The following is a 25,587-nucleotide window of genomic DNA, read 5'->3' as shown; positions in this document are numbered from 1 at the left end:
CTCCAGCCTGGGCGACAGAGCGAGACTCCATCTCAAAAAAAAAGTGCTGGGATTGGGATTACAGGTGTGAGCCACCGAGCCTGGCCTGTTCCTGTCTTTTGACCTTGAAGTAGAGGTTTCAAGGGCCCTCTTATCCATCCCACCTCCTGGGGGCAGCAGAGTTCTTGAGAACTTGGAAGAGGGGCCCAAAAGCACAGCCTGAGTAAGCAGGCGGTGTGGTGGAAGGAATGGAGGTATGCATTTGGTAGGGGTAGTGGGCTCAGGGCAGGGGCCTTTTTGCCATCCTGGGGGTCCCAAGAAGACTTCCTGGTGGAGATCACATTGGAGTTGAGTCTTGGAGGAAGAACAGGTGTGATGTGGGTGAAGAAGAAAGGAAAGCATTCTTGGCCATCTCCAGCCTCGACGGAGGTGTTGGTTGTCAGGAACAGAAGCAAACATCTTCTAGCTCAGGTAAAAGTGGAATTTTTGTGTGTGTGTTATTTTTTAGAGACAGGGTCTTGCTCTGTCGCTCAGGCTGGAGTGCAGTGGCACGATCATGGCTCACTGCAGGTTCAACATTCTGGGGTCAAGTGATCCTCCTGCCTCAGCCACTCAAGTAGCTGGTACTTCAGCTGCATGCCACCGTGTCTGGCTAATTTTTATTTTTTTTAGCGATGGGGTCTTGCTATGCTGCCCAGGCTGGTCTCGAACTCCTGGCCCCAAGCAATCCTCCTGCCTCAGCCTCCCAAAGTGTGGGGATTACAGGCATGAAAAAGTGGAATTTATTGAAAAGATAGAGGGGCATCTTCCAGACCTAAGCAGGCCTCCTGGGCAATGGGCTAGTCCTGCAGCTCTCCTTCCTCTCCGTTGCCAGAGCTGCTCCTTGCTGGTTTGGGTGTGCCGGTTTCCTCAGCAAGGCTCCTAGTAGCTCTTCCTGCTTAACCTCTGCTGTCCAGAGTGGTGCTGACGGCCATGGCTGGGTCCAACTCCATATGAGCCGTGCCAGGGACCAGCACAGTCCTGTCTTATTGCATAACCCTTGAGGGCACCTGTTTGAGGTGTTTTCTAAGTGATCTGCCTCTCCTAGAGCACAGCAGTTTGAATGGTCCCCCTGCAGGTGTGTAAAGTTGCAATCCTCCACCAACACCATGTATCTCAGTCTTGGGGTCTCTCAGTTCAAATTCTCAAGAAGGAGAATCTGGCTGGTTCAGTGTGAGGAAGGTTTTCAGCCCTGATCCAGGTTCAATCAGGGGGTTGGGGTGTGTGTGTGTGTGTGTGTGTGTGTGTGTGTGTATCTGTGGGTTTGGCTTGATTCAGTGTGTGTGTGTGTGTGTGTGTGTGTGTGTGTGTATCTGTGGGTTTGGCTTGATTCACAGTGAATAGCCCGGGCTGAAGGCAGATGCTCTAAGAAGGGGCTGTAGCAGTTGGGATCCTGGCGGGAAACAGTAACACCCTCCAAGGGATAATTAAAAAGACAGGTGTGAGCAGCTTCAGAAAAAAAGAGGTGCTGAAGCACCTAAGGACTAGTGAGCTGTGGGGATCCGTGATCACCTCTGGGTGTGAAGAGTGAGTGGGGGGAACCATTACTAACACCACGGGTGAGACAGGCCACGCAGCAGGAACTGTGCATCACAGCCAGGCCAGGCCAGGCCAGGCCAGGTGGGAAGGCTCTTCATCGCTCACCTGACCCTGCCGCACTTTGGTCAAATCCAAGAGGAGGGAGAGGACATGCTTAGCAGGTGTGGCTTAGAGGGGAGCCCAGACAGAGAAGGGCAAATGGAGAATGACCAGCAAAGGCTGCAGAGGCCATCTGGTGCGGAGGGAGAGGAGACTGCCTGAGCCAAGACAGGGCGGTGTGAAGCCTCTGGGCGTTCCTTGGTACTGGAGGACACGGTGCTAGAAAGCAAGGGGAAACTGATGCGCTAGAGAGGCCAGGGCCGTAGAGGGCCTTGGGGCGCTGCCAGCAGAAGCTCAGACCCCATCCTGCGGGGGTTGCCCACCAACGGCAGGGCACCTGGCCAGGAGGCTGCCGCACAGACAGCTGAAAGCTAAAGCCAAAAAGCAATTCAAGTTGATGAACTTCGGGCATAGAGTGGGAAATATTTTGGGCTGGTGGTGTCCTTCCAAAGGCCTCTGAATCCCACTGCATCCAGAAGGCCTTTTGTTGATGAGGGACAGAAATCCAATGAAACTAGCATTGGCCAAAATAGTTATTGCCTCATGGAACTTGGAAGGCCAGAGCAAAGCTGGTTTCAGGACTCTGGAAATGCCAGGAGCTGGCAGCATGAATTTCTCTTTCCATCTCTGTCTCTTTCACTCTTTAACTCAGCTTGTCACACACCTTGCTGTAGGACAGGGGAAGGGAGAGGCCACAGCTTCCTCATCGCAGTTTAGTGACCCCAAAGGAAAGAGAAAAATTGCTTTTTTTAAAAACACCCATCTATAAAGACCCAGAGGAGCACTCTAGCCCAGCTCAAGTCACAGGTCCACTGTAGACCAACTATTTCAGCTTGTTAAAGCAAATGAAATATGGCCTGAGAAGGACTCCGTACTTATATATTTGAGTCCTTGTGGACGAACCGTAACCTAGCTTAATAGGCACGCAAAACTGAAAACCTAACTTAGTAGTATGCACTTGTAACAATAGCTGAGTGTTGGCCAATCCCAGCGGCCATACTTCAACCATTCATAGACTGCTGAGTGTTCAAACTATGTTCAAATACGGCAAACGCCGAGCTGCAACCAATTTCACTGTTTCTGTACCTCATTTCTGATTCCTGTACGTCACTTTAGTTTTGTTTTTTGTTTTGTTTTTTTTTTTTTGGAGACCAAGTCTCACTTTGTTACCCAGGCTGGAGTGCAGTGGCACAATCTCAGCTCACTACAACCTCCGCCTCCCAGGTTCAAGCGATTCTCCTGCCTCAGCCTCCTGAGTAGCTTGGATTACAGGTGCCCGCCACCACGCCTGGCTAATTTTTGTATTTTTAGTACAGACAGGGTTTCACCATGTTGGCCAGGCTGGTCTCGAACTCCTGACCTCAAGCCATCTACCTGCCTTGGCCTCCCAAAGTGCTGGGATTACAGAAGTGAGCTACTGTGCCAGGCCACATTGTTTTGTCTATAAATTTGTTCTGATCCCTGGAGTCTCTCTGAATCTGCTGTGATTCTGGAGGCTGCCTGATTCATGAATTCTCTTTTTCTTTCTTTTTTTTTTTTTTTTTTTTTGCTCGATTAAATTTAATCTGATTGAACTTGTCTTAAGTTTTCTTTTAACAAGCTCCATGATGGGCATCTCAGATTGGCCAGGCCTGGTCCACCTGCTGTGGCCTGGGACTGGTACTGTGATTGTGAGGACCATCAGCACTGGAAGAATCGAGGAAGGGCGGTTCACCTGTTCAGAAGGCGAGGGGGAGATGTCACACAGCCAAATGCAGCAGATGTCCTCCACCACGTGCATCCCGTCAGCATGTCCGCCTATGCAGGGCTCAGCCCTTTCATGCTCAGACAGGCCGGTCAGGAAGCCCCGTCACAGGGAGGCTCCAGGGTGGGGTATGGAAGGTAGTGGTCTGAATAGTGTCTGTTAAGCAAATGACAAAAATCAACCCCAGAGAAGCAGAAAACATCTAGGTGGCCCAGCCTGGTAAGTGGCGGGAGATGGTGGTAGAGCTGTCTCTGCCTGTCATCTTCAGCCTCTTCTCGCAAGCCCCTGGTGGTCCATATTGAGGTAACAATGACCATTCTTCTTCCAGACAGTGTAGAAACAGTGACAATGTGGTTATGGCCCCCTGGAGAGCGAGCAGTTGATGAGCTCTGCGTATGGCTGCTGTCCTCCATGGCAGAATGCATTCCTGCAGGATGAAGTCATGGAGCCAAGGAAGGTCAGGGTGTGGGGGGCTGCCTGGGTCAGAGCTCCAGAGCAGTGCTGCTCCCCCTGCCCTCTTCCTTAGGTCTCCCATCACTGGTGGTCTCAGAAATCTCTGAAGACATTTGAATCCCTGCCCTGGCGTGAATGCAAAGGGAAGAGTCTGTTCCTGTGAAGCAGTTTGCAGATTGGTGGAACTGAGAGAACCCAGACCCTTCCCCGTTTCCCTCGACCTTTCCATCTCTGGACCCCATGCAGACTACGCTTGGGTGGTGACACAAAGGAATTTAGTGTTTGGTGGACCCGTTTGTGGAAGTGATGGATGCTGACAGCTGGCACTTAACAGTTATCAAAAGTAACATTAACTGGAGTAGGCTCTGTGCCACTTAGAGCTTAATGACTCACTGAATTCACCCCAAATCCCCATGAACTAGCATTATTATTAGCCCTGTGTTGCAGGTGAGGAGACTAAGGCTCATCCAGTTAGAATATGATGGCTGAAACCTACATTCAAACTCTGGTCTGTTTGAATCTGGAACTCTTAGCTTCCCCCCAGCGACTGTGTTAGAACAGAGGAATCAGTTCAATTTTCACTTCTCTCCTAAGCCTTCGTGGCTCTAGACCTATGGTTATAAAGGTTGTTCACTGATCAACGGCCCAGGAGGGTTTGGGGCTGGTGGATAGGGGCCAAAATACAGCCCAGGGGTGCCATTTTTCTAATTCTCACCAAGGCCCTATACTGACTAGCAGCGGCTCTACCCGGTACCATCCAGGACCTGTTCAGAATTCTGACAGCAACCACGGTGCTGGCTACTCACACATCTGGCCCCCCTTAACCATGGCTGCCTTGCACTGTGACCCAACTGGTTCCCATGACGAAACCTGTTATTCCCGTAACTCACCGAGCACTTTTTTGCCCCTAGGTTCTCGCTCCTTTGGTCCCCTCTGCCTGGAATGGCCTTCTCTCCTCAGCCGCTTCGCCTGGTTCTATTAGGTTGATGCAAAAGTCATCGCGGTTTTAATGGCAAAAACCGTGATGACTTGCACCAACCTAGTATTTCACAAAACCTACATTTCCTTTAAAACCCAGCCTGATGCCTACTCCTTCAAAATGCCTTTCATATCCCACAATTCGACTTCATCTCAGTCTGCCTCCTCTCACAGGGCTTTGTGTTCGTGCTGGATGGAGCCCATCATACTCAGCCTCGCACTAAAGGCCACCTACCTAGTGAGTGAGCATTTACTAGGCGCAGGACTCTGGGCTAAACGCTGTCCATACTTCATCTCCTTGATTCTTCACGTCACAGATGTCATTATGCCCATTTCACAGAGGAAGAAACTGAGGCTTGGAGGACTTAAAACCTTGTTTCAGCAGGAAACGCAATAAGGCGTTCGGATTTTCAAGCTGTCTCCTATTAGGGCTGGTTTTCCCTAGATGTCATGACTAGGTGTGAAGTGTGAGCTACTTGAAGGTAGAAGCCAGGGGGGTCCCCCGCAATCCCGGAGGCAGGCTTCTGAAAATGTTTAGCCCAGGAAGGAGGGCTGCTCTGGCCCCCAGCTTTCCGCCCCTTCCCAGGTGAGCTGCAACTCCAAGGCTCCGAAGCAGGCCCTTCACCCACGCGGGCCTCAGCAGATCCTTGGGAAACAGGATCGCTGCTCTGTGGCCGCCCACAGAGAGACCCTCGGGGGGCGCCAGGCAAGCGAAGGGCAGAAACGACTCGGGGGGCAAGGGGGAGGGCGCTCCAACCACACCCAGCAGCCGCCAGCTTGTTTACGCCTCTCCGCCGTGTCCCCCCGCCCGCCAGTCACGTGACCGCCCGCCCCGCCCCTCGGGCTCTCGCGTGGCTCCTCCCGCCGCGCCGGCCCTTCTTTTTGCCTCCTTCGCGGAGTCACAAGATCTCTTAGCAGCCTCCTTTCGGATCCTTCCGCCGGGCCCCGCCCCCCCCCCCCCCCTCCCATAAAAACCCTCCTTGCTTTTTTTCCTCGTCCAACCCACATCGTCAGTTATGAGTGGACGAGCCTCTTCCTTCCGGCGGGACTGCCGAGCGCGGCCGTCTGTCCTTCCTTTCGAGAAGGAGGGGAGGTCCGGAGGGGGACTCTTTTTCGTGGCGGAGGCCGCCGTCGGCCTTGGCCCTTTCACGACGGGGGAGGTGCTGTACGTCCAAGATGGCGGCGCCCTGTAGGCTGGAGGGACTGTGAGGTAAACAGCTGAGGGGGAGGAGACGGTGGGTGAGTATGGGGGTGTCTCCCCCTCCTTTTTATGGGGGCTTCCTGGGGCAGCCCCGGCACCATGACTCCAGTCGGGGAGGCTCGGAGGGGCTGGAGCAAGAGGCTCACTTGCTTGGTAGGGATCCCGGGGAAGGGGGGTTCGGAGAGCTCTCCCCTCCCTCTTATTACACGCTATCTCCGGCTGGCCCGGCCGGGACTGCCGGGTCCCTGGGGAGGAGAGGCGAGCCGGACCGAGCACTTCGCCCCTCCTTGGCCCCCGAGGGAACGGATGCACCCCGGGCCTCGGTCCCTCGGACAGAGGTGAGGTGGGCCCCTTCGTCAGCCCCTCACTTGGTGGGGTGACAGGTTCACGCTAGGTGCGGAGGGCAGGGTAGAGACGCTTGGCGGGAGGGGAAGGGTCACTAGGGTGGGGCTGGTCCCAGAACTTAAAGAGAGGGGTCGGGGTAGAGGGGCGTGGAGAATGAATGGAGGTTGCCTGTGGGGATCAAGGACTCGCCTGGACTCGGTGTCTTCGCTGAAATTTGCATGACTCGCTCTGGGTGTACTTGTGGGTGTTTAATTGATGGTGAAAGACAGTTACCTTAAAGTCGGCAAAGGTGATTCCTAAGAGACAGCTATTTGCAGAGCCCCTCCTAGGCGTTCATTCATTCATTTGAGGAACTGGAGGATGAAGAGCCTGCAGTTGGAGGGACCTTGTAGAATTAAAGCTCTTTCTTTGTGTGTCCTGTTAAAGAGTTTTGCTTTGTGTGTTTTGGATGTGTGGTGGGGACTTGGGAGGGGACGCGGTCCTCCTAAGAACAACAGCTAACGTTAATGGAGTGCTCTCTGTGTGCCAGGCACTGTGGAAGTGCTTGGCAGTCATTATCTCCTTTGGTCCTCACGACAAAGAGAAGAGGCAGCCACTGTTAACACCTCCAGTCTTCTCAAATGAAGAAACTGAGGCCCGAAGAGAGCAGGGTACTTTGCCTAAGATCACACCCCAATTGTGTCTGAGCCAGGACTGGAACTGCTGGGATCTGACTGACTCCAAAGATATGACTCTTAAATTTATCTGTTATTTGATCAAAGCTGGCCTGTAAGTGATTAAAATTTATCATTTAGCCAAGGTTTATGCACGTGTGTCTATTTAATGTTGAAGTGGGGGGATGCACTTGGCTTATCCACCTTACCTTTTGTTTGGGATGGCAGTGCTGTGCATGTAAACTTGTTAGTCTAAATTAGGCTACAAAGTATTTGATAGTTTAATAAAACTGATGAGTTTACTGCAGAAAGAAGTCCTGCTAAAATCCTTACTGGCTTTTTTAAATAGAAAGCATACAAATAGCACTTCACGTTGCATAGAGTAAGCTATAAAAGTGCTAAAATGGAGTAATACTCTTCTGAGATACTTTGATTTATAATTTTGGGATCAACTTGGAGTCATCTGAATTCAAACAGGGTGGCAAAGTGGAGCTGTAAATTTCAGGAAGCATTATAAAACCTAATCTTTGGGGAGCCTTTGATTTACCGAGCAACCACCTGTGATTCTTAAATTGAGCATTCCTGAGTAAACCTGGAATATGCAAATGTGAAAACTGATTTAGGGTTGTGTAGGGAAATGCACCTTTAACAGTCATGGATCAGGCAAATGAGGCTCCTCAGAAACACTGAAACATTCTTTGCTATTGCCCTAGGGAGCTGCAGAATCTTCCTCTAACCACCTGGTGTAAACTTAAGGGGTATTTATAGAAGATATAAACGGAAAATATTCTCTTACTAAAGTTAATATCTTATCCAAAACGCTCTTACATCACGTGCCTAGAAGGGCAGATGATGTAAACTTTCTCTGCTGCATGCATTTCCTGGTGTCATAAACACTTGGTATGTTCCTAAATTCCTGGTTAGAAAGCAGGTGGCTACCAGCCTTCTTGTTTCCATAAAATTAGAGTGCTTCAGGTCCTGTGACTCAGTTGTCCTCTTCCTCACTGGGTTAAGAGTAAAAACTGATACTGCTACTGTTGTGGTGTAATATGATGCATTCTGTGCATGCCTGGTTTCATTTGTGAGATGCAACTTAACAGTCTTACTAGGGCAAATCTAATATATACCTCTATATGTAATGTTTGCAGAATAATGAACTTGCTGGAAACAAGAGATCTGAGACCCTAATGCTCATGAGAACCTCGATGTACAGATATTTGGCACTATACTAGGTAGACCTACATATTCAGACACCTTGTATGTATATTTTGGAAGAAGACTGATTCTGATGTGCACCAGAGGTTGAGGACCACTGGCTTCAAGTATCAATCTGGCTATTTTCATTTATTATTTATCGCAGAGGTATTTCTTAAAATAGCTTGTAGCCTTTAATTTGTGTAGTGGTGGGTGAATTTTGGGCTCTGAATTAGAGCTGACTTGTTTTTATAGCTCTGTCTTCATTTGAAGTTTGTTAGGCTACAGGTATGTTTATTTCTGGGTTCCAGGGCCATAGCGAACTAAAATTAGCTTTTCCTGGAATTAATTGGATATTCTTGAATGCCGATCAGCCAAATACAGCAATATCTCAACCATTTCAGGCTTTTCTAAAGAGTCAGATAGCTTTTGACCTTCAGTGGGTCACTTAAGTTCTCTGAGCCTCAGTGTCTTCATCTGTGAAGTAAAAGTTGGAATGTAAATTAATGAGTATTTCTAGGCCTACATTTCTGTGATTTAAAGTCCTTTGGGGTGTCATTTAAACATTCTGACTAAATCGATTGAGTCAGCGTGTTAATGGTTTTATAAAAACCAAGCAAATTGTTGACTTTGAGCCTACCCTGTTGGGTGGAGATCTGTTTATCATTTATCCTTTCCATCATAATACTTTTTAAAAAGGTAATTCCCTAAAAGTTTCCCATATTATAAATCTCTGAAAGGTTAGTCTTTGCATTGGTTTTGTCATTTAAGTAGATGAAGGCATGAAAGAAAAGTGTACTTAATAGCATTAAAATCTGTGGCTGTTTGCTTGAAATGTGTATATGTAGTATACACTCAAACACCGAGTTTGTTTTTTTTTTAACCTCAGATCATGAATTGGTAACTAATATAATTTGGGTAGCATGAAATACTCATTCTCCATTTAAATTCATCTGAAAGAGGTAAACTGTCAGCAGTTTGAGATTATTCTTTCTCTGGTTTACTTTTTAAGCCTGTAGTTGCTAGAAATTAGTAACTTTATGTCTGTTTTCATGGGAGAGAATAAAAATTCAAATTTTATATACTGTGTATAAAATACACTGTCTCAGGACCTTGTCAGTTTCTTCTTGTCCTTTCTCTCGTTCAGTGCTAACTTTTATTATGAACAGGGAGTCAGCAAAAGATAACAATACTTTTTACGGTTGAATGAATTCAGATTTACATCTAATAAGTAAAATGTCTTAAAAACCGTGCTTTAGTCCAAAATAAAGCATTGTAGTTACTGCCCTACAACTCACAGGTCACTCTCTTAAGTAAATATGATGGCAGTAGAGGCCCAGAAGTGTTGGAGTAACAAAGGACAGTTTTGCCCTTCTGTTGGTGATGTGATGGAAGACACAGAGGGGAGCTGTAGGAAGAACAGAGGCAGTGACCTTAATGTCTGCAATCATTAAGACTCTGCTACTTGGTCGGGCGCGGTGGCTCACGCCTGTAATCCCAGCACTTTGGGAGGCCGAGGGGGGCGGATCACGAGGTCAGGAGATCGAGACCATCCTGGTTAACACGGTGAAACCCCGTCTCTACTAAAAAATACAAAAAATTAGCCGGGCGCAGTGGTGGGCGCCTGTAGTCCCAGCTACTCGGGGGGCTGAGGCAGGAGAATGGCGTGAACCCAGGAGGCGGAGCTTGCAGTGAGCCGAGATTGCGCCACTGCACTCTGGGGCTGGGCGAAAGAGCGAGACCCCGTCTCAAAAAAAAAAAAAAAAAGACTCTGCTACTTTGAGTAGTTCACAGAGTAACAAACTTGAACTGTATCCATTTTAAGTTATGGAATGGTTTTATCAATGTTTCAAATACCAGTTGTTAAATGGATAGACTGCTAAGCATTATATACCCAGCAATCCATTTTTGTGAAGCAGTAATATTGTTATAATAAAGTTTATATTTTTTGAGTACTCATGTGCCAAACACTGTGGTAAGTATTTTACATGTCTGATACTCCATTAACTTCTTACAGCCTTAAGAGGCAGGATAGGAAGAGGAAACAGGCTTGGAGTAAGTTGCCTAAAGTCACTTATTCGGTGGCTGAGCTGGGATACGAACCTTTTTGGTTGACTCCACAGCCCAAACATTTAGTCTTCCACTGTGATAAAGTGCTTCATCTGCCGACCTCATAAATTAACTCACAGGTCAGGTCAGTGGTTCTTAACTTTGGTGGTGGTGGGAAGGTGTGTGGACTCAGTTGCCCTCTGAAAATCTGTGGGAAGCTATGGACCAAATTTCTCTTCTACCCTTTATGTCCCATCATCACCAAAAAAATTCATACAGACATGGGATTTTGGATATGGCCTCAGGTACTTTATGGACCCAGCTTGAAACCCAGCTGATCATTTTAGATAGATTACTGCTCTAAAAAATGGACTTAGGCTTTATTAAAAACATTTTTTTTTTTTTAACTAGTAGACAGGAAAGGCCCAAGTCAGAAGGTGGCCTTATGTACTGTCTGGGTTATAAATTACTTTGTTAAACTTCCGTAGTGTACCCAGGTATGTAACCTGCTAAGTGCTTGTCAGGTCTGTGCTGGTACGTTTAGCACCTGGCAGAATTCCACTGGGCCTTTTTCCCAAGGTTTATGCACTATATATATTTTTTTACTTTTGAACCTCAAAGGAGGTATATTAATGAATGAATGTTTTTTACCTTCATCCTTCTTTTTCCTAGACCAGTGGTTTTGAACCTTTAGTGGACATCAGAATTACCTAGAAGACCCCACCCCCAAAGTATCTAATTCAGAGATCTGGGGAAAGGCCTGAGAATTTACATTTCTAACAAATACCCAGGCTCCTGCTCGTGGTGCCAGGACCACATTTTGAGAACCACTGCTCTAGACTATCAAACTATACCCTTCTTCCCTAGAATACTTCTATTTTGGTCCTATAAACCTGAAACCTAAAGATATCTCACAGTTTGCTTGTATTTCTTTTAGGAGAAGCTCTGCGTAGTGTCTTTTTGAAATATACATAGTATCTGTTTGGCCTGTATTATCTTAGTAAATAATGTTGTTCATGTTAATAGAAAGTCAAAACATAAGCATTATTTATTGAAGAGATACGCCTTAACCAAAATCAAGCTCTGGCCTTACACTCAAGTTACTGGAAGGTTCTTCACCTTTGGGATAGGCGATAAGCTTTAGCAAACCATCCATCAGGGCCCCTAATGGCAGAAATTCTGAATGGAGAATCTGGCAAGTTGGAGCTCTCCTGCCCCAGTTTGTCCTTGAGAGGGACTCCAACTACTAATACCTTTTCAATCACACATGACTACACATGTTGGCAGGTTTTCCCATCAGCTGTTTTACTCTCACATAGTAAGTAGTTATTTCCTACCCTTTTTTTCCTTCCTTCTAGGCACTGATAGGAAGAGAGAATGGGAGCAAGTATTGTACCCTTTTTAGATGCATTTGTGCTGAAGGCGCCTTGGTTCACTTGATAGAATATTACCCTAAGAAGTCACCTGAGAGTTCCTGAGCCAGAGCAGAACACTAACCTAACAGTGTAACATCTCTGCTCTATCTAACTGTACCTGATAATAAAATAGTCTATCCATGCCTGGACCTGTGTCTGAATTGTCCTTGAACTTTTATGGATAAAAAATTGAATCTAGAAGACAAGTTATAGTGAAGAGACATCTGCCTTCATTTACACATGCAGTACATTTTTACATCATAGACAAATGTGTACAAAATTCTCTTAGGCAAATTGATATGCCATCACCTATTTTATGTTACATACAGTCCTGAGGAGTCGTAGAGGGTAGTGTCTAGGCCACATATCACAGCACTTGTTTTTGAAAAATTCGAATATTCACCTGTAATTTCAGATAAATCCTTTCTAAAGACATCTTAGGTATCTGCCACTAGTATTTTCAAAAGGTATGTATGTACTCTTGGTTCTCTCACAGCTCATGATGCATCTTGGCTAGGGCAGAGATATGTGAAAAAAATGGCATACGGGTCCTGCTAATGACAGCTGTCCATGGCTGTTAGGCTGGAGTTCATGTGTGATCCTAGGCATATAAGCCATCTGTCTGTAAACACCTAAAGAATGATATTAGTTAAGATGAACAGTGAAAACAGATTGACCTATGTGCCTTCTGTTTCATCTCAAAATACTTGAAAACACAGAGCCCTTATCTTCTTCCTCAAACCTACGTTTTATTCAAAAAGATTGCTTATAGAAGTGAAGTTATAATGATGAACATAAGTGAGAACACAACTTTTGGGTCAAATATGAAAGGGAGAAAAGTCTAGATCTGGAGGCAGGTTTCTTTTTAAATTTGGCTTTCGAAGATAAGGACATGGATTGACACTGGTGTTCTGCTCTGCCAGGTGTTTCCATCTGCACTGCTCCCTTCCCCTCAGGAGGTTCACAAATCACATCTCACTTTACTGACCAGAGTGATTATGCCTTGTAGTACCCCCGTAGGGCAGGATTGAAATACAAATGAATAAGTCAATAAACACTTAAAAATATAAATAAGAGTAGAATAGTAGGTAGCCTTTGACATACCAACATAAAATTGCTACCAATTTAGTGCCATTATCATTTTTAGTGCAGTAATAAAGAAGTTAAAAGTCTTAACATTGAGCATTGGACGAAAACACTCTGCTTGGCAGGGGGTGGAGGCCACGCCTGTAACCCCAGCACTATGGGAGGCCAAGGTGGATGGATCACTTGAGTCCAAGAGTTCTAGACCAGCCTGGGCGACTTAGGGAGACCCAGTCTCTACAAAAAAATACAAAAATTAGCTGGGCATGGTGGTGCGTGCCTGTATTCCCAGCTACTTGGGAGGTTGAGGTGGGATGATAGCTTGAGCCTGGGAGGCGAAGGTCGCAGTGAACCATGAGTCATGATTAGGCCACTGAACTCCAGCCTGAGTGACAGAGCGGGGCTCTATCTCAGAAAACAAAACAAAAAAACCAACCACCAACAACAAAACCACTCTGCTTTCCGAGAGTAGGGCCTTTATGTAGGACGGGTTGTGGCTGGGCAGTCTACAGGCTCTCATCTGGTGTAGATCCTTATTTTACCCTTGCCTTAGATATTTCTTTTCAGGTAAAATGTCCAACCGGGATTAGTCGCAAGAGGAAGTCTCTATGACTCACTGGACTAACTGCTTATTTTAAGATTCTGATTTTAAGATTAGAGGCTCTTGCACTTTATTTATTTATCTATTTATTTTGAGACGGAGTTTTGCTCTTGTTGCCCAGGCTGGTGCAGTGGCACGATCTTGACTCATTGCAACCTCCACCTCCTGAGTTCAAGCGATTCAACTGCCTTAGCCTCCCGAGTAGCTGGGATTACAGGCATGTGCCACCGCGCCCGGCTAGTTTTGTATTTTCAGTAGAGATGGAGTTTCTCCATGTTGGTTAGGTTGTTCTCAAACTCCCGACCCCAGGTGATCCGCCCACCTTGGCCTCCCAAAGTGCTGGGATTACAGGCGTGAGCCACCACACCCGGCCTGGGCTCCTGCACTTTAATTCAAGCCCTGTGACTTGTAGTGAGTGTGGCCAGGCAAGCACTCCCTGTCAGAATGGTATGATCCCTCTTTTCTGGAGGGCCAGCCTGCCTGCAGCACTGTTCACAGGCTTGCAGGTGCCGCTGAAGAGACCAGTGGAGTTTAATGTCTGGAATGTGTTCCACGTGGAAATATAATTACCCTGTCATCTGGAACAAGCGATTTTAATTGTTAGAGAGTTCCTCAGTCCACTAGTTTGACTTTGGCCATGGTTGTACATTTAAGAACTTGGTTCAGGTTTTTTCCATGTTTAGGGTAATTAGTTGTCCATAGTATATGAGGCTTGGCTTTCATACTCTATTCAACTCTGGAATGGCTGCCAAAGAAGCTGATTAAATCTTACCTGATCTGAGCAGGGTGTGTTTGCCTCTTGTGTGCCAGGTGCCAGGATAGGCCCTAGGTGTCCCAGATGGTTCCTGTCCTCATGGAGTTTACAATCTAGTGATCAGATTGTACCTAAATATAATTTGAAGGACCCATATTTTAAAAGGAAATGAAAATGTATTTATATATACTCATTTAACATGGATATTTAATACACGTTAATTTGGACAGAAAGTAGGGTAAAAGGGGGAAGAAAATAGAAAAATGATAGCTGTTCACAAATATTTTATGTCTGTTTTGTAGTAAACTTAAGTCATGCTGCCTGAAGGCAGAATTAGGCTTTGCACATTTATTTAAGAAATACTGGCCAGGTGCAGTGGCTCACGTCTGTAATACTAACACCTTGGGAGGCCTTGATGGGAGGATTGCGTGAGACTAGGAGTTTGGGAACAGCCTGGGCAACATAGTGAGATCCCATCTTTAAAACTAAAAAAAAAAAAACAATTAGTCGGGCCTGGTGGTGTGCGTCTGTATTTCTGGCTACTCGGGAGGCTAAGGTGGGAGGATCACTTGAGCCTAGGAGTTTGAGGTTGCAGTGAGCTATGATGGCTCACTGTACTCTAGCCTAAGAGTGAGACTCTTGTCTCTAAAAAAGAAAGAGAGAAAGAGAGAGAGAAAGAAAGAAAAGAAAGAAAAAGAAAAGAAAGATTTTAACTTCTAGTCATTCAACCAAGAAGTACCAGACACCATGGTGGCTGCCTGAAATACAGTACTGAGTAAGCTGCAGTCTCTCCCTGGATATAACTTCTAGTGAAGGAGACATGTTCAGTAGTTAATCAAGCTTATTTAATTGGGTTGTGGTAAGTGACACAAGAAATATAGGCTGCAAAAGTATAACAGGGGACCTGACCTAGTCTGGAAGGTGGAAGTGGGAGGGAAGTAGAGGCCTAGGAGGGCTTCTCTGAGGAAGTGAGCATTTAAGCTGAGATTTTAAGGATGAAGAGTGATTAGGAGGAGCCAAAGGTAGAGTCTCTTAGGCTCAGGAATGGGGAGCATGTGGCTTGGCCAAGGAACTGAAAGGCCAGCGAGTCAAGGTGGTGGGGAGGGTTGGGGAGGGTGAGGACTGTGGGGACTGTGGCAGGCGGTGAGGCCCTGCAGGCCCACTCAGTGCGTTGTGCCTCTCACTGTCCTGGACCTGCCTCACGTGGCTCCTCCAGTAACTTCGGTGTGCCCCGTACTGTGCCGAGGGCAATAGGATGCATCATCTCATGTAATCCCCACAAGCCTTGTGAGCTTGATGCCATCATTATTCTAACTTTACAGACAAGGTAACTTACAGTTAGACATTGGAGACTTAAGATAAATAGCTAAATGTTACACAGCTAATAAGTTGCAGAGCTTGGATTTTAACCCGGAACTCTCTAATTCTAGGGCCTATCCTGCCCATTCATTTATACCCCTAACAGACATTAACAAAAGACAGAGATTACAAGTTCAGCACAATATAAAGAATTTTCCAGCAACCAGCTGTTCAGAAATGTAGACAGGGAGAGGCACGTGCTTCCAATGATTATGAGTGTTCATTCCAGTGGAAACGTGGTGGCCACCTGTCAGGCACAGAGGAGGAAGAAGCTTGTGCCAGATGAACCCCTAACTCACTTCTGATTACATCTGGGATTTTGCTTCATTGTACATATGTTTTCTTCCTTCAGTGACCATGAAAGACACCAGGTTGACAGCACTGGAAACTGAAGTACCAGTTGTCCCTAGAACAGGTAAGCTATAACAGGCCAGTGGTTAGAGGAAGATGGGAGGGAATTATCTTGCCCATGGTTGTTCATTCAGGGATTTAACATTTACAGTTTTAGCTACCTGCCAGGAACTGGACCATCTATGGCATGAAGTAATTAGTCACATTACTGATGATTATTAGCTGCTTATTCAGTGCCTGACACTGTGCGAAGTGCATTATATGCATCACTTCTTCACAGCCACACTTTTGGTGTTTCCCCATTTTACAGGTGAGGATTCGGGTTCGAAGATGTCATGTAATTTTCCTAAAGATGTATAGCTGGTACTTGGTGGACTCAATTCAGCTCTGTTTAGCAGCAAAGTTTGGTTGTAACCACTTCATTAAATTAAAGCCTGTGTGCTGGCACAAGTCATTTAACTAGTGCAGAGGTTCTTAACCCTGGCTGCACCTTAGAAATCTGCATGGGTTTATAAAAACAAACCAAATGTGATGTCTGGATTCCACCCCTTAGTTAACCTGCTCAGGAGTTGCTATAAGCCCTCCAGGTGATTCTAATGTACATCCTGGGCTGAGAACCCTTGAGCTGGTGAGTGAACATTTGCATGTTAACATGGCTATGTCTGTTGCTTTAAATTAATTTTGGGGGATAAATTATATGCTATAGTAGTTTTTAGGAATTGGAGGATCCTGTCTCAGAATATATCCTTCATAAATGTTGAGGCGCCGGCATTTCCATGGATGGAATTTCCTCTTAGTGACTTAACTGATCACTGAACTGTAATTTTGGTTTAGCAGTAATAGTGCCAAGCGCAACACAGTTGTGTATAGGACGGGTGTAGGGAAGACGGGAGGTGCTTGGTCTGCTGTCTGAACATGGACAGCTCTGTGACTCATGCCAAGGCTCAGTGGTTGCTGTTTAGTGTATTCTGTCACTGTCTGCCTCACCTCTGTCGTAGGAATTGTAAAATAAGGTAGGGATTTTTGTCTTACAGCTCTACATTGGTTCATAAGTAGGGTCTTGATACAAATTGTAGACTGTCGAAAGTTAAGTATTGTTCTCAAGTAGGGAAAGTTTTCTGAGTTTGATTTTTCATTTTCAGTGTTTTTGTGTGTACCTCATACTGTTCCTTGTTTAGAAGTCCACTGTATATGAATTTGAACCCAAAGTCAAATGGTTAAGTGTTCAGATCATTGAGGTCCCCGAGCTAAATATCACCCTCATAAAATGTAAATTCCGGGATACAAAAGTAAATCTCAAATTTTATTAAACATTTTTCACGATAGTAATTGTATTGCATTTTAGTAGTTAGATTTTAGAAGTTCGAAATTTTAATATAGGAAAAATACTCTGTGGGCACTACTGGCTGCTAGGTTGCTCCTGTGGTCACTATGTCACATGTGTAATATCATCTCAACTGGCACACAGCGTCATTGGTAACATTTTTGGACAAAGCAGAATTCAGGAAGGTTTCTGGTAGATGGTTTTCTGGAAGGAACCTTGTACCTGGGATTCATAGCTTGGCAAGCCTCAAAGATCCTTACTCTTCAATTACTAAAAATTGTTGGCCGCCTTTAGCAATTCTTATTTTGAAACAAAAAAACCCAGCTTTTAATAGCATTTTTCTTTTTCCATTGGGTACTGTTGTTTATACTTTTGTCCTCATTTTTAAAACATTTTTGGCCAGGTGTGGTGGCTCACACCTGTAATCCCAGCACTTTGGGAGGCCAGGGTGGGAGGATCACCTGAGGTCAGGAGTTCGAGACCAGCCTGGCCAACATGGTAAAACCCCATCTCTACGAAAAATACAAAAATTAGGCATGGTGGTGTGCGCCTATAATCTCAGCTACTCGGGAGGCTGAGGCAGGAGAATCGCTTGAACCCAGGAGATGGAGGTTGTGGTGGGCCAAGATTGTGCCATTGCACTCTAGTCTGAGTGACAGAGCGAGACTCTGTCTCAATTAAAAACAAACAGAAAAAAGCACCAAAGCCAAAGCCAGACAGCCACCAGATTTTGGCTGAGTATAGAGACTGAAACTGAACTTTGGCAGATCCCTGCTTTCCATGTTTTTTGAGATCATAAGTATTGTTGGATCAAATCTGGTTACTAGTTGTACAGTTTAAACTTAGTTCAGGGTTTCTCATGAATTACAAAGTATCTTTTATTGAAAAGTGATGACTAAGAACCTCCCTGCTGCTTTAGATTGGGTGGTCAGGGGAGGCCCATCAGATATCTGCGAGACAGTCAGCTGTGCAAGGATGTGGGAGAAGAGTGTTTCATGCATAGAGGGAACAGCAAGTGCAAAGGCCTTGAGCAAGAAAGAACCAGTATTCCTGTGTTTGGGAAGACTGGGACTAGAGCAGAGGAATGAAGAGGCAGAGGGGGGTTGGGAGGTTAATAACTGGCTGGATCTTATGAGACCTTCTAGGCTACTCATGAGTTTCATAAGTTCCATAATGTTACTGGCTCTTATTAGTTCCATGGGAAGCCATTGGATGATTTTAAACAGAGGAGTGAGATTCTGATGTTTATATCTCAGTGTCTCTTTTGGTTATTTGGTGGCAAATGAATTTTGTAGGGTAGCATGAATACAAGCAGGGAGAGTAGTGAGGGGGGCTGCTGCTCCCTTGCCTCTGAGAGATGATGGGGGCTTCAACTGAGGTGATAGCAAAGGGTTTGCTGATGGATTAGATATGGTGGTGGGGGTGGTGAAAGAGTCAAGGAGTCACCTGGGTGTTTGCTTTAGACTGATGGTATTACCTTTTACTGAGATCCAGAAGATGGCAGAGTGATGGATTTTGGAGTGGAGATTGGCCTTGAAGGTCATGCCTTCTGAATATGACTAGCATCATCTACAGCACTGTACTGTGCACTGTATGTGGCCACTAAAGATAATATTAAACTAAATGGAATATTGCTTTAGCATATAGGATACAGAAATCCATTCACCCAGTTGCTGTCTTTTAACTTCTCCTGTATGGCTATTTTCTATGGTGAGTTACTTCCAAAATGGAAAAGAGACTTATGGATAGAGACTTTTGTGGCTAACACACTGATGCTTCATTGTGTCTGTGGTGCTAATCTTTAATTGACTTTTCTCAGCCAGTCTTCTATAGGCTGTAAAGTGTGTTTAACATGTGTACATTTCATCCACCACTACCACCACCCCTGACTGGTTTCTTCCCCTTTTTTGTGCACATATTGAACCATGTCTTTTTTTCTGCTGTAAAACATATAATTCTTCATTGCACTGGCTAAGTCTGTTTTACCTACTTAACACCTTGCACTTACTGTACCCTCAAATGTTTGAATGTGCTTAAAAAGGAGATATTCTAGTTGTGGGATTGATTGCAAAAGCTATGATTTAACTCTTAGGAGGGCTTTTTAGAATGTCAAAAATGCTTGAACTTGAGCCACTTATGCAAAGAATCTCACATAAAACCCAATGTTTATATTTTTCCTGGAGATTAAAAACTATGGTAAACAGAATTTTGGAAGGCAGCTATGCTCACCACTATACCACCAACGCGGCCGACAGCAGGATTTTGGAACCAGAGAGAAAAACTTGTTGCCAAAATGTGTTTCTAATGTGTTTTAGAATAAAACCTTACTTTGCAAATGGAAAAACAAGCTAGGTAGCCCAAGCTGATTAGCCTACACTATCGCCAAGTTGACTGGATGGGCGCCATCTTTGTTTAAAATTGAGCTCATGTCACTCCGGGCTCTGGGGCTGCCTGCATTTGGAGGACCAGATCTGACATTATCATCTTCTGACTACACAGAAGGCAAACTCAGAGTCTCCCTAGACAGATAGTAGGTAAGTAACGGTTTTATTGAAACAAAACCAAACTTAGGGACAAGATACTTTTAAATTTATGAACAACATTCTTTGTCACTAATTGAGAATCATTTGTGATTTACCTGAAGTAGAAATCAATGTGGGGGTTAGCTAGACAAGTGTGCCATTAAAAAGTCATCTTGAAAGTGGTGGCCCAAAGATTTTTACTGGTATTTTTTATGATAATATATAGGTACTATGCAGCGAGTGTTTATATGTACCTGATACCATCTAATTGCTTTTCTGTTTTGAACTTTTACGTAGAATCTTACCAACGGTGGTCTCACATTTTGGAGCCCTTTGAAATTAACTTCCTATGTGATTTACTTGTAAGATTTTTATTTATAGATATGAGTCAGCAACTTCCTATATCATGGTATCAGAAAGGCATTTAGACATTTTAATTGATTGTTCTGATAAATGAACTTCTAATTAAGAGCCAAAGTCAGTGAATGTCACAAGATTGTAATTAAATAAGAATATAGATGATACCAAATTAATACCTGGCAGTTTTTGGGGTCATTGCTAATTTAAATTTGGCATTCTTGCAGAAGGAGCTTATCTCTTTTTTTTTTTTTTTTTTTTTTTTTTTTTTTTTTTTTTTGAGGCAGAGTCTTGGTTTGTTGCCCAGGCTGGAGTGCAGTGGCATGACCTTGACTCACTGCAACCTCCGTCTCCCAGGCTCAAGTGATTCTCCTGCCTCAGCCTCCTGAGTAGGTGGGACTACAGGTGCACACCACCACACCAGCTAATTTTTGTATTTTTAGTAGAGATGGGGCTTCACCATGTTGGCAAGGTTGGTCTCGAACTCCTGACCTTAGGTGGTCCGCCTGCCTCGGCCTCCCACTGTGCTGGGATTACAAGCGTGAGCCACCATGCCTGGCCTCAGCCACTACATCTGGCCTCAGCTTAACTGAGGATTTTTCTTTATCATAGTGTTTATCAAAAATAATGTGTCTCACTTTAAGAATTACCTGGAGTGCTTATTAAAATATAGATTCCTGAGCCCAAAATACAGTTTTGGAAGGGGCCCAGGTATTGCATTTCTAGCAAATATCCCAGGTGGTTTCGATGCACATTGAAGCTTAAGAACTACTACTTACACTTACTGAAAGAAAAGGAAGTTTTTTCCTCTTTGGGCATGCATATCCCCATGTGTAAAATAAGGATGATACCTGCTCACATCACATCACAGAGTTGCTGTGATGATCAAAACCACAGGTTAGCTTAGTGTGGCACTTAAGGGCTTGGGGCTTTGGAGTCAGGCATATCTAGGTTCCAATATCAGTTTTTCTCCTCTGGTTTTGCCTCTTGCTAGCTTTGTGACCCAGAACAAATGGCTTGATCTCCATTCTGTTCCCTGTACAATGGGGACAAAAGTGCCAATTACATGGTGGTCATATTAGGAGTATATACAATGATGTTTGTAAAAGGTGTACAGTGCTTATGAATGATAACTGTTGTTACTTGTTTTAACAAATACAGCCTCAGAGATCAAAGTGGAAGAGAAATCATAAATGTGTATAGTTACACTTGGGGAATGAGCTGCTTTTTGTGTATATCAAGATAAAGCAGCTGCTCTACTACCAGGTTTTGGAGGGCGAGTTGTTGAAGGTTTGCCCTGATATCCCATCTATGGATACCTCCCTGTAGCCAGTGGTATTTGGGTGTGCAATTAGATGTCTCAGTTGAGAGGTATGTGCTAAAACGGAGAAATGATCCCCAGTTTATGCTAGATGTTGGACTTCACAGACTTGTGGCCTAACTAGCTGTACTAACTCTCAGCCATTGATGAGATTGTCAAGAAGGAAATAGTATGCATTTAGTTCTTCTGCTGAAAAAAGACTGTCTGCTTTTTAGAGCAATAATTTGAAATATAAATGTGGTCTTAGCCAAAACCCAAGGTAGAATCAGAAGTAGAAATAAAACTTAGATTTGATCCTATCATTAAGTTGCTGTGACTGTTATCAGTTTTTAAGGTTTCTTTCTGATTGTTATATTTTGTAGAAACCCTCTTCATAAACTCGCCAAAGAATTATTCATACACTTTATCTTCTTTTATCAGCTAAATGTACTCACTGTTTGAATCAGAGAATTCTGGCCAAACTTCCCATTGCATCGAACACATGGATTGGTTTGTCTTGCAGGTATTTTTTTTTGTGGAGAAAAATGGGGCCATTTAGTGACTGTTCATCTTCCTTTTTCTCAGTTTGGTAGTGGCCCCAATGAAGAACCTTCAGAACCTGTAGCACACGTCCTGGAGCCGGCACAGCGCCTTCGAGTGAGAGAATGGCCCAACAAGCGAATGTCGGGGAGCTTCTGGCCATGCTGGACTCCCCCATGCTGGGTGTGCGGGACGACGTGACAGCTGTCTTTAAAGAGAACCTCAATTCTGGTTAGCAAAATAATATCCTTTTTAGCTTATCTGCTAGAAAGAAGAGATTGACTTAGAGCCACTAGAATCCTGCTGATACATTTTAGTTTTCATCTTCTGAAGAGTTTTTTAAACACCCAAAGAGATTATCTATATGTGTTTTAAACTTTCAAGTATGGAAATACTCAAGTATGCACACACGTGAAGTAAGAATCATGCAGTGAACCCCATGAACCCAGTTTCAAATTCTTTCCTCCCTGACTCTCCCACCCGCCAAATATTTTAAAGCAAATTCCAGATGTCGCTTTAACTGTAAATCATATATGTGGTTTTTAATATGAAAAGTGTTAACCTCTTTTTAATATGAGAAATACAAATTTAAATAGTACCCTTTTTTGCTTACCAGATTGGCAAAATTAAATATTGAATATAGAAATGGGCACTGTTAGCAGGAAGATGAATTGATGTTCAGCCTTTTGGAGTATCAGTCATCAGTTTTAAAACACATACCATTTGGGCTATTTATAAGAGTCTGTATCTTATTACAGCTTCGAGTGAAATATAGTGAAAAATTGGAAAAACCCAAGTATCCTTCAGTAGGTGAATGGTTAAATTCGTTATGTAGAGCCATGCAGTGCAACACTAGGAGGACGGAAAGAAATGAAATAGGCCATAGATGCTGACGTGGGAAGGTGGTTACAACACATTGTTCAGTGGAAAAAACACACACATGCACAAACTGTGTCTGTGTCTGTGGACATGAGGGCTGTGTGCGTGTGGTTATACAAGTAGAAAAGGGTTTGAAGAGACACACTCTAAACTTCTAAACTTAAGGGTGTTTATCTGTGAAGAGTGGGTTGGGAGGCAGGTGGTGAGGAGCACTTTCATTTTTATTTTATGTACTTTTACATAGCCTGAATTTTTAACAATAGTTATGGATTATTTTTTGTAATTAAAAAAGCAATAAAGGGCCAGGTGTGGCGGCTCACGCCTGTAATCCCAGCACTTGGGAAGGCCGAGGCGGGCGGATCACAAGGTCAGGAGATTGAGACCATGTTGGCCAACGTGGTGAAACCCCATCTCTACTAAAAATACAAAAATTAGCTGGGCGTGGCGGCAGGTGCCTGTAATCCCAGCTAGCTACTCGGGAGGCTGAGGCACGAGAATTGCTTGAACCCAGGAGGCAGAGGTTGCAGTGAGCTGAGATTGTGCCACTGCACTCCAGCCTGGCAACAGAGTGAGACTCCATCTCAAAAAAAAAAAAAAAAGCAATAAAAATGACTTCATATGTTTTTATGCATATTTAGGCAAATAAGCTTGGAATTATCCTATTATTAAATTAAGAAGGCAGAAATGTAATGCTGCATAAAACTTAGAATAGCATATAAAGAAACATTTTCTAGATTTTGTGACAGGCAGCTGTGTAAGGTAAATTTAGGATGTTAAGGGGAATAAGTATCATCCATTGCCCTTTTCTTGATTTAGACCGTGGTCCTATGCTTGTAAACACCTTGGTGGATTATTACCTGGAAACCAACTCTCAGCCGGCATTGCACATCCTGACCACCTTGCAAGAGCCACATGACAAGGTAATGGCTGAAATATCATAGGCATTTCATATGTTCTCCATGAGTACAACAGCTTCTCTGCATGGCCACTGTGCAACTTGTCCTGAGCTTATTCTTTTGATTTCTGTGTGCCACTGATGACATTGTTCCCAGTTTATACCTATATATAAAAATTACTTTGTAGGACCCATGATTCTTGAAAAGTTTACAAAATAAAACATATTTCAGAGACTGTTAAAGATCTTGTTTGGGCCGGGCGTGGTGGCTCACGCCTGTAATCCCCTTAGGAGGCCAAGGCAGGTGGATTGCCTGGGGTCACGAGTTTGAGACCAGCCTGGCCAACATAGTGAAACCCCATCTCTACTAAAAAATACAAAAAATTAGCTGGGCGTGGTGGTGGGCACCTATAATCTCAGCTACTTAGGAAGCTGAGGCAGGAGAATTGCTTGAACCTGGGAGGCAGAGGTTGCAGTGACCTGAGATGGCGCCATTGCACTCCAGGGCAACAAGAGGGAAACTCTGTCTCAAAAAAAAAAAAAAAAAAAAGATCTTGTTTAAAGAAATCTTACATTTTCTGTACTATAACTATATAGTGATGATTTGGCCCATAGATACCCATCTTTCAACCCATACTTTGAATAGAATTTTTAGACTTTTATCAATATGGAAAAGCTTCAAGTACAAAGGACTAACATGGCAAATTAATCAGTCTTGTTTCCTAGCACCAGGCACTTGGAGGGCTCTTTCATGTTTTCCTTTTGTTTTTAGTAAGTAGCTAATAAGACATGGTTATTGCAGACTTTGGTAAGTCTTAAGTGTGTATATGAGAGCAGCTTCCCCAGGATCTGAAGACCTTGTATTGCGTGCCTTTTACAGCACATCTTGTTTTGTTTTGTTTTTGAAAGAGGTAGGGTCGCATTCAGTTCCCCAGACTGGAGCGTGGTGGCACAATCATAGCTCACTGTAACCTCGAACTCCTGGCCTCAAGCTGTCCTCCTGCCTTAGCCTCCCACAGTGCAGGGATTGCAGGCATGAGCCACTGCGCCTGGCCCATCTTGTTTTTTTATTTACTCTGGTCTGAATTGTAACTTCTACTACCTAATTGATACTTGAGGCCAAACCATGTAGTTTGGGTTGCTCTAGCAATAAGTGGCTGCTTCCAGCAGGATCCCCTTGTGGCTTCAATAACCTATCACAGTTTGGGACTATCGGTTATTGAGGGACTGTGAACAAGTCTCCCCCTTTTTGCATACGTGTATTGCGGGATCCTTTTTCATGAGTTGCAAACTGGCTGCCTTTTGTCAGGCCAAATGCAGCAGTGTTTTGTTTGCTAACGTGGTTTTTAAAATCTTGAATTTGATCTTTTATCTGCATGACCCTTGCTTTACATTAGAGACAAGACTTAAGAGATTGGAGCACATCATTGCTGTCTTTATTTGTGTTAACTTCATACATTCATGTGAGGATTTCCCTTGTTCTTTTACATTTTCAGCACCTCTTGGACAGGATTAATGAATATGTGGGCAAAGCCGCCACTCGTTTATCCATCCTCTCGTTACTGGGTCATGTCATAAGACTGCAGCCATCTTGGAAGCATAAGCTCTCTCAAGCACCTCTTTTGCCTTCTTTACTAAAATGTCTCAAGGTAGGATGTTTGTAAGGATTTGAATGAAATGGCTTTAGGAGTATAGTTTCTGAAATTCTAAGTAACTTAAAGCAAGGAAGCTAGATTTTAACTTTTAGAGTTTAAAACCTTCTAGGCATTTGGCTTTTCTCAAATATAATGTTGTCCAGAGTTGGTACTTAGTAAGTTCCCAAATATATCACTATGACTATTGAATACCTTGTCCACGCAAATATGGAAAAATTTCGATCAGATGGGTTCAATGTTACATTATTCCAAACCTCTGATTTCATCATCGTTTAGCCT

At 44.3% G+C, this 25,587-nt stretch overlaps 2 protein-coding genes across 7 annotated transcripts in view; one reads left to right on the top strand and one right to left on the bottom strand.

The window, feature by feature from the left end:
* The window catches only part of GFI1B (growth factor independent 1B transcriptional repressor), a 49,047-nt gene extending 43,990 nt beyond the window's left edge, over positions 1-5,057 (bottom strand). Inside the window, exon 1 of the mRNA XM_003276793.2 lies at positions 4,933-5,057. The gene's annotated coding sequence lies outside the window, so the exon portion shown is untranslated. The remainder of the gene's footprint in view (positions 1-4,932) is intronic.
* A 786-nt stretch (positions 5,058-5,843) lies between these two features.
* Positions 5,844-25,587, top strand: part of TSC1 (TSC complex subunit 1) — a 53,663-nt gene continuing 33,919 nt past the window's right edge. For 2 of the 6 annotated variants that reach the window (XM_012509136.2, XM_003276789.3), the window contains exons 1-5: positions 5,980-6,070; positions 15,838-15,900; positions 21,925-22,110; positions 23,575-23,678; positions 25,150-25,302. In XM_012509136.2, the coding sequence (XP_012364590.1) occupies positions 22,005-22,110; positions 23,575-23,678; positions 25,150-25,302 (363 nt within the window). In that variant the 5' untranslated portion in view covers positions 5,980-6,070; positions 15,838-15,900; positions 21,925-22,004. Of the gene's footprint in view, positions 6,371-15,837; positions 15,901-21,924; positions 22,111-23,574; positions 23,679-25,149; positions 25,303-25,587 lie in introns of all 6 variants that reach the window. The other 4 variants (XM_030818094.1, XM_030818096.1, XM_030818095.1 and 1 more) reach the window with 4 other exon arrangements.

The sequence above is a fragment of the Nomascus leucogenys genome, chromosome 8 (assembly GCF_006542625.1).
Source record: "Nomascus leucogenys isolate Asia chromosome 8, Asia_NLE_v1, whole genome shotgun sequence".
In the NCBI taxonomy this organism is placed as follows: Eukaryota; Metazoa; Chordata; class Mammalia; order Primates; family Hylobatidae; genus Nomascus; species Nomascus leucogenys.
This window is presented reverse-complemented; position numbering and strand designations above follow the sequence as displayed.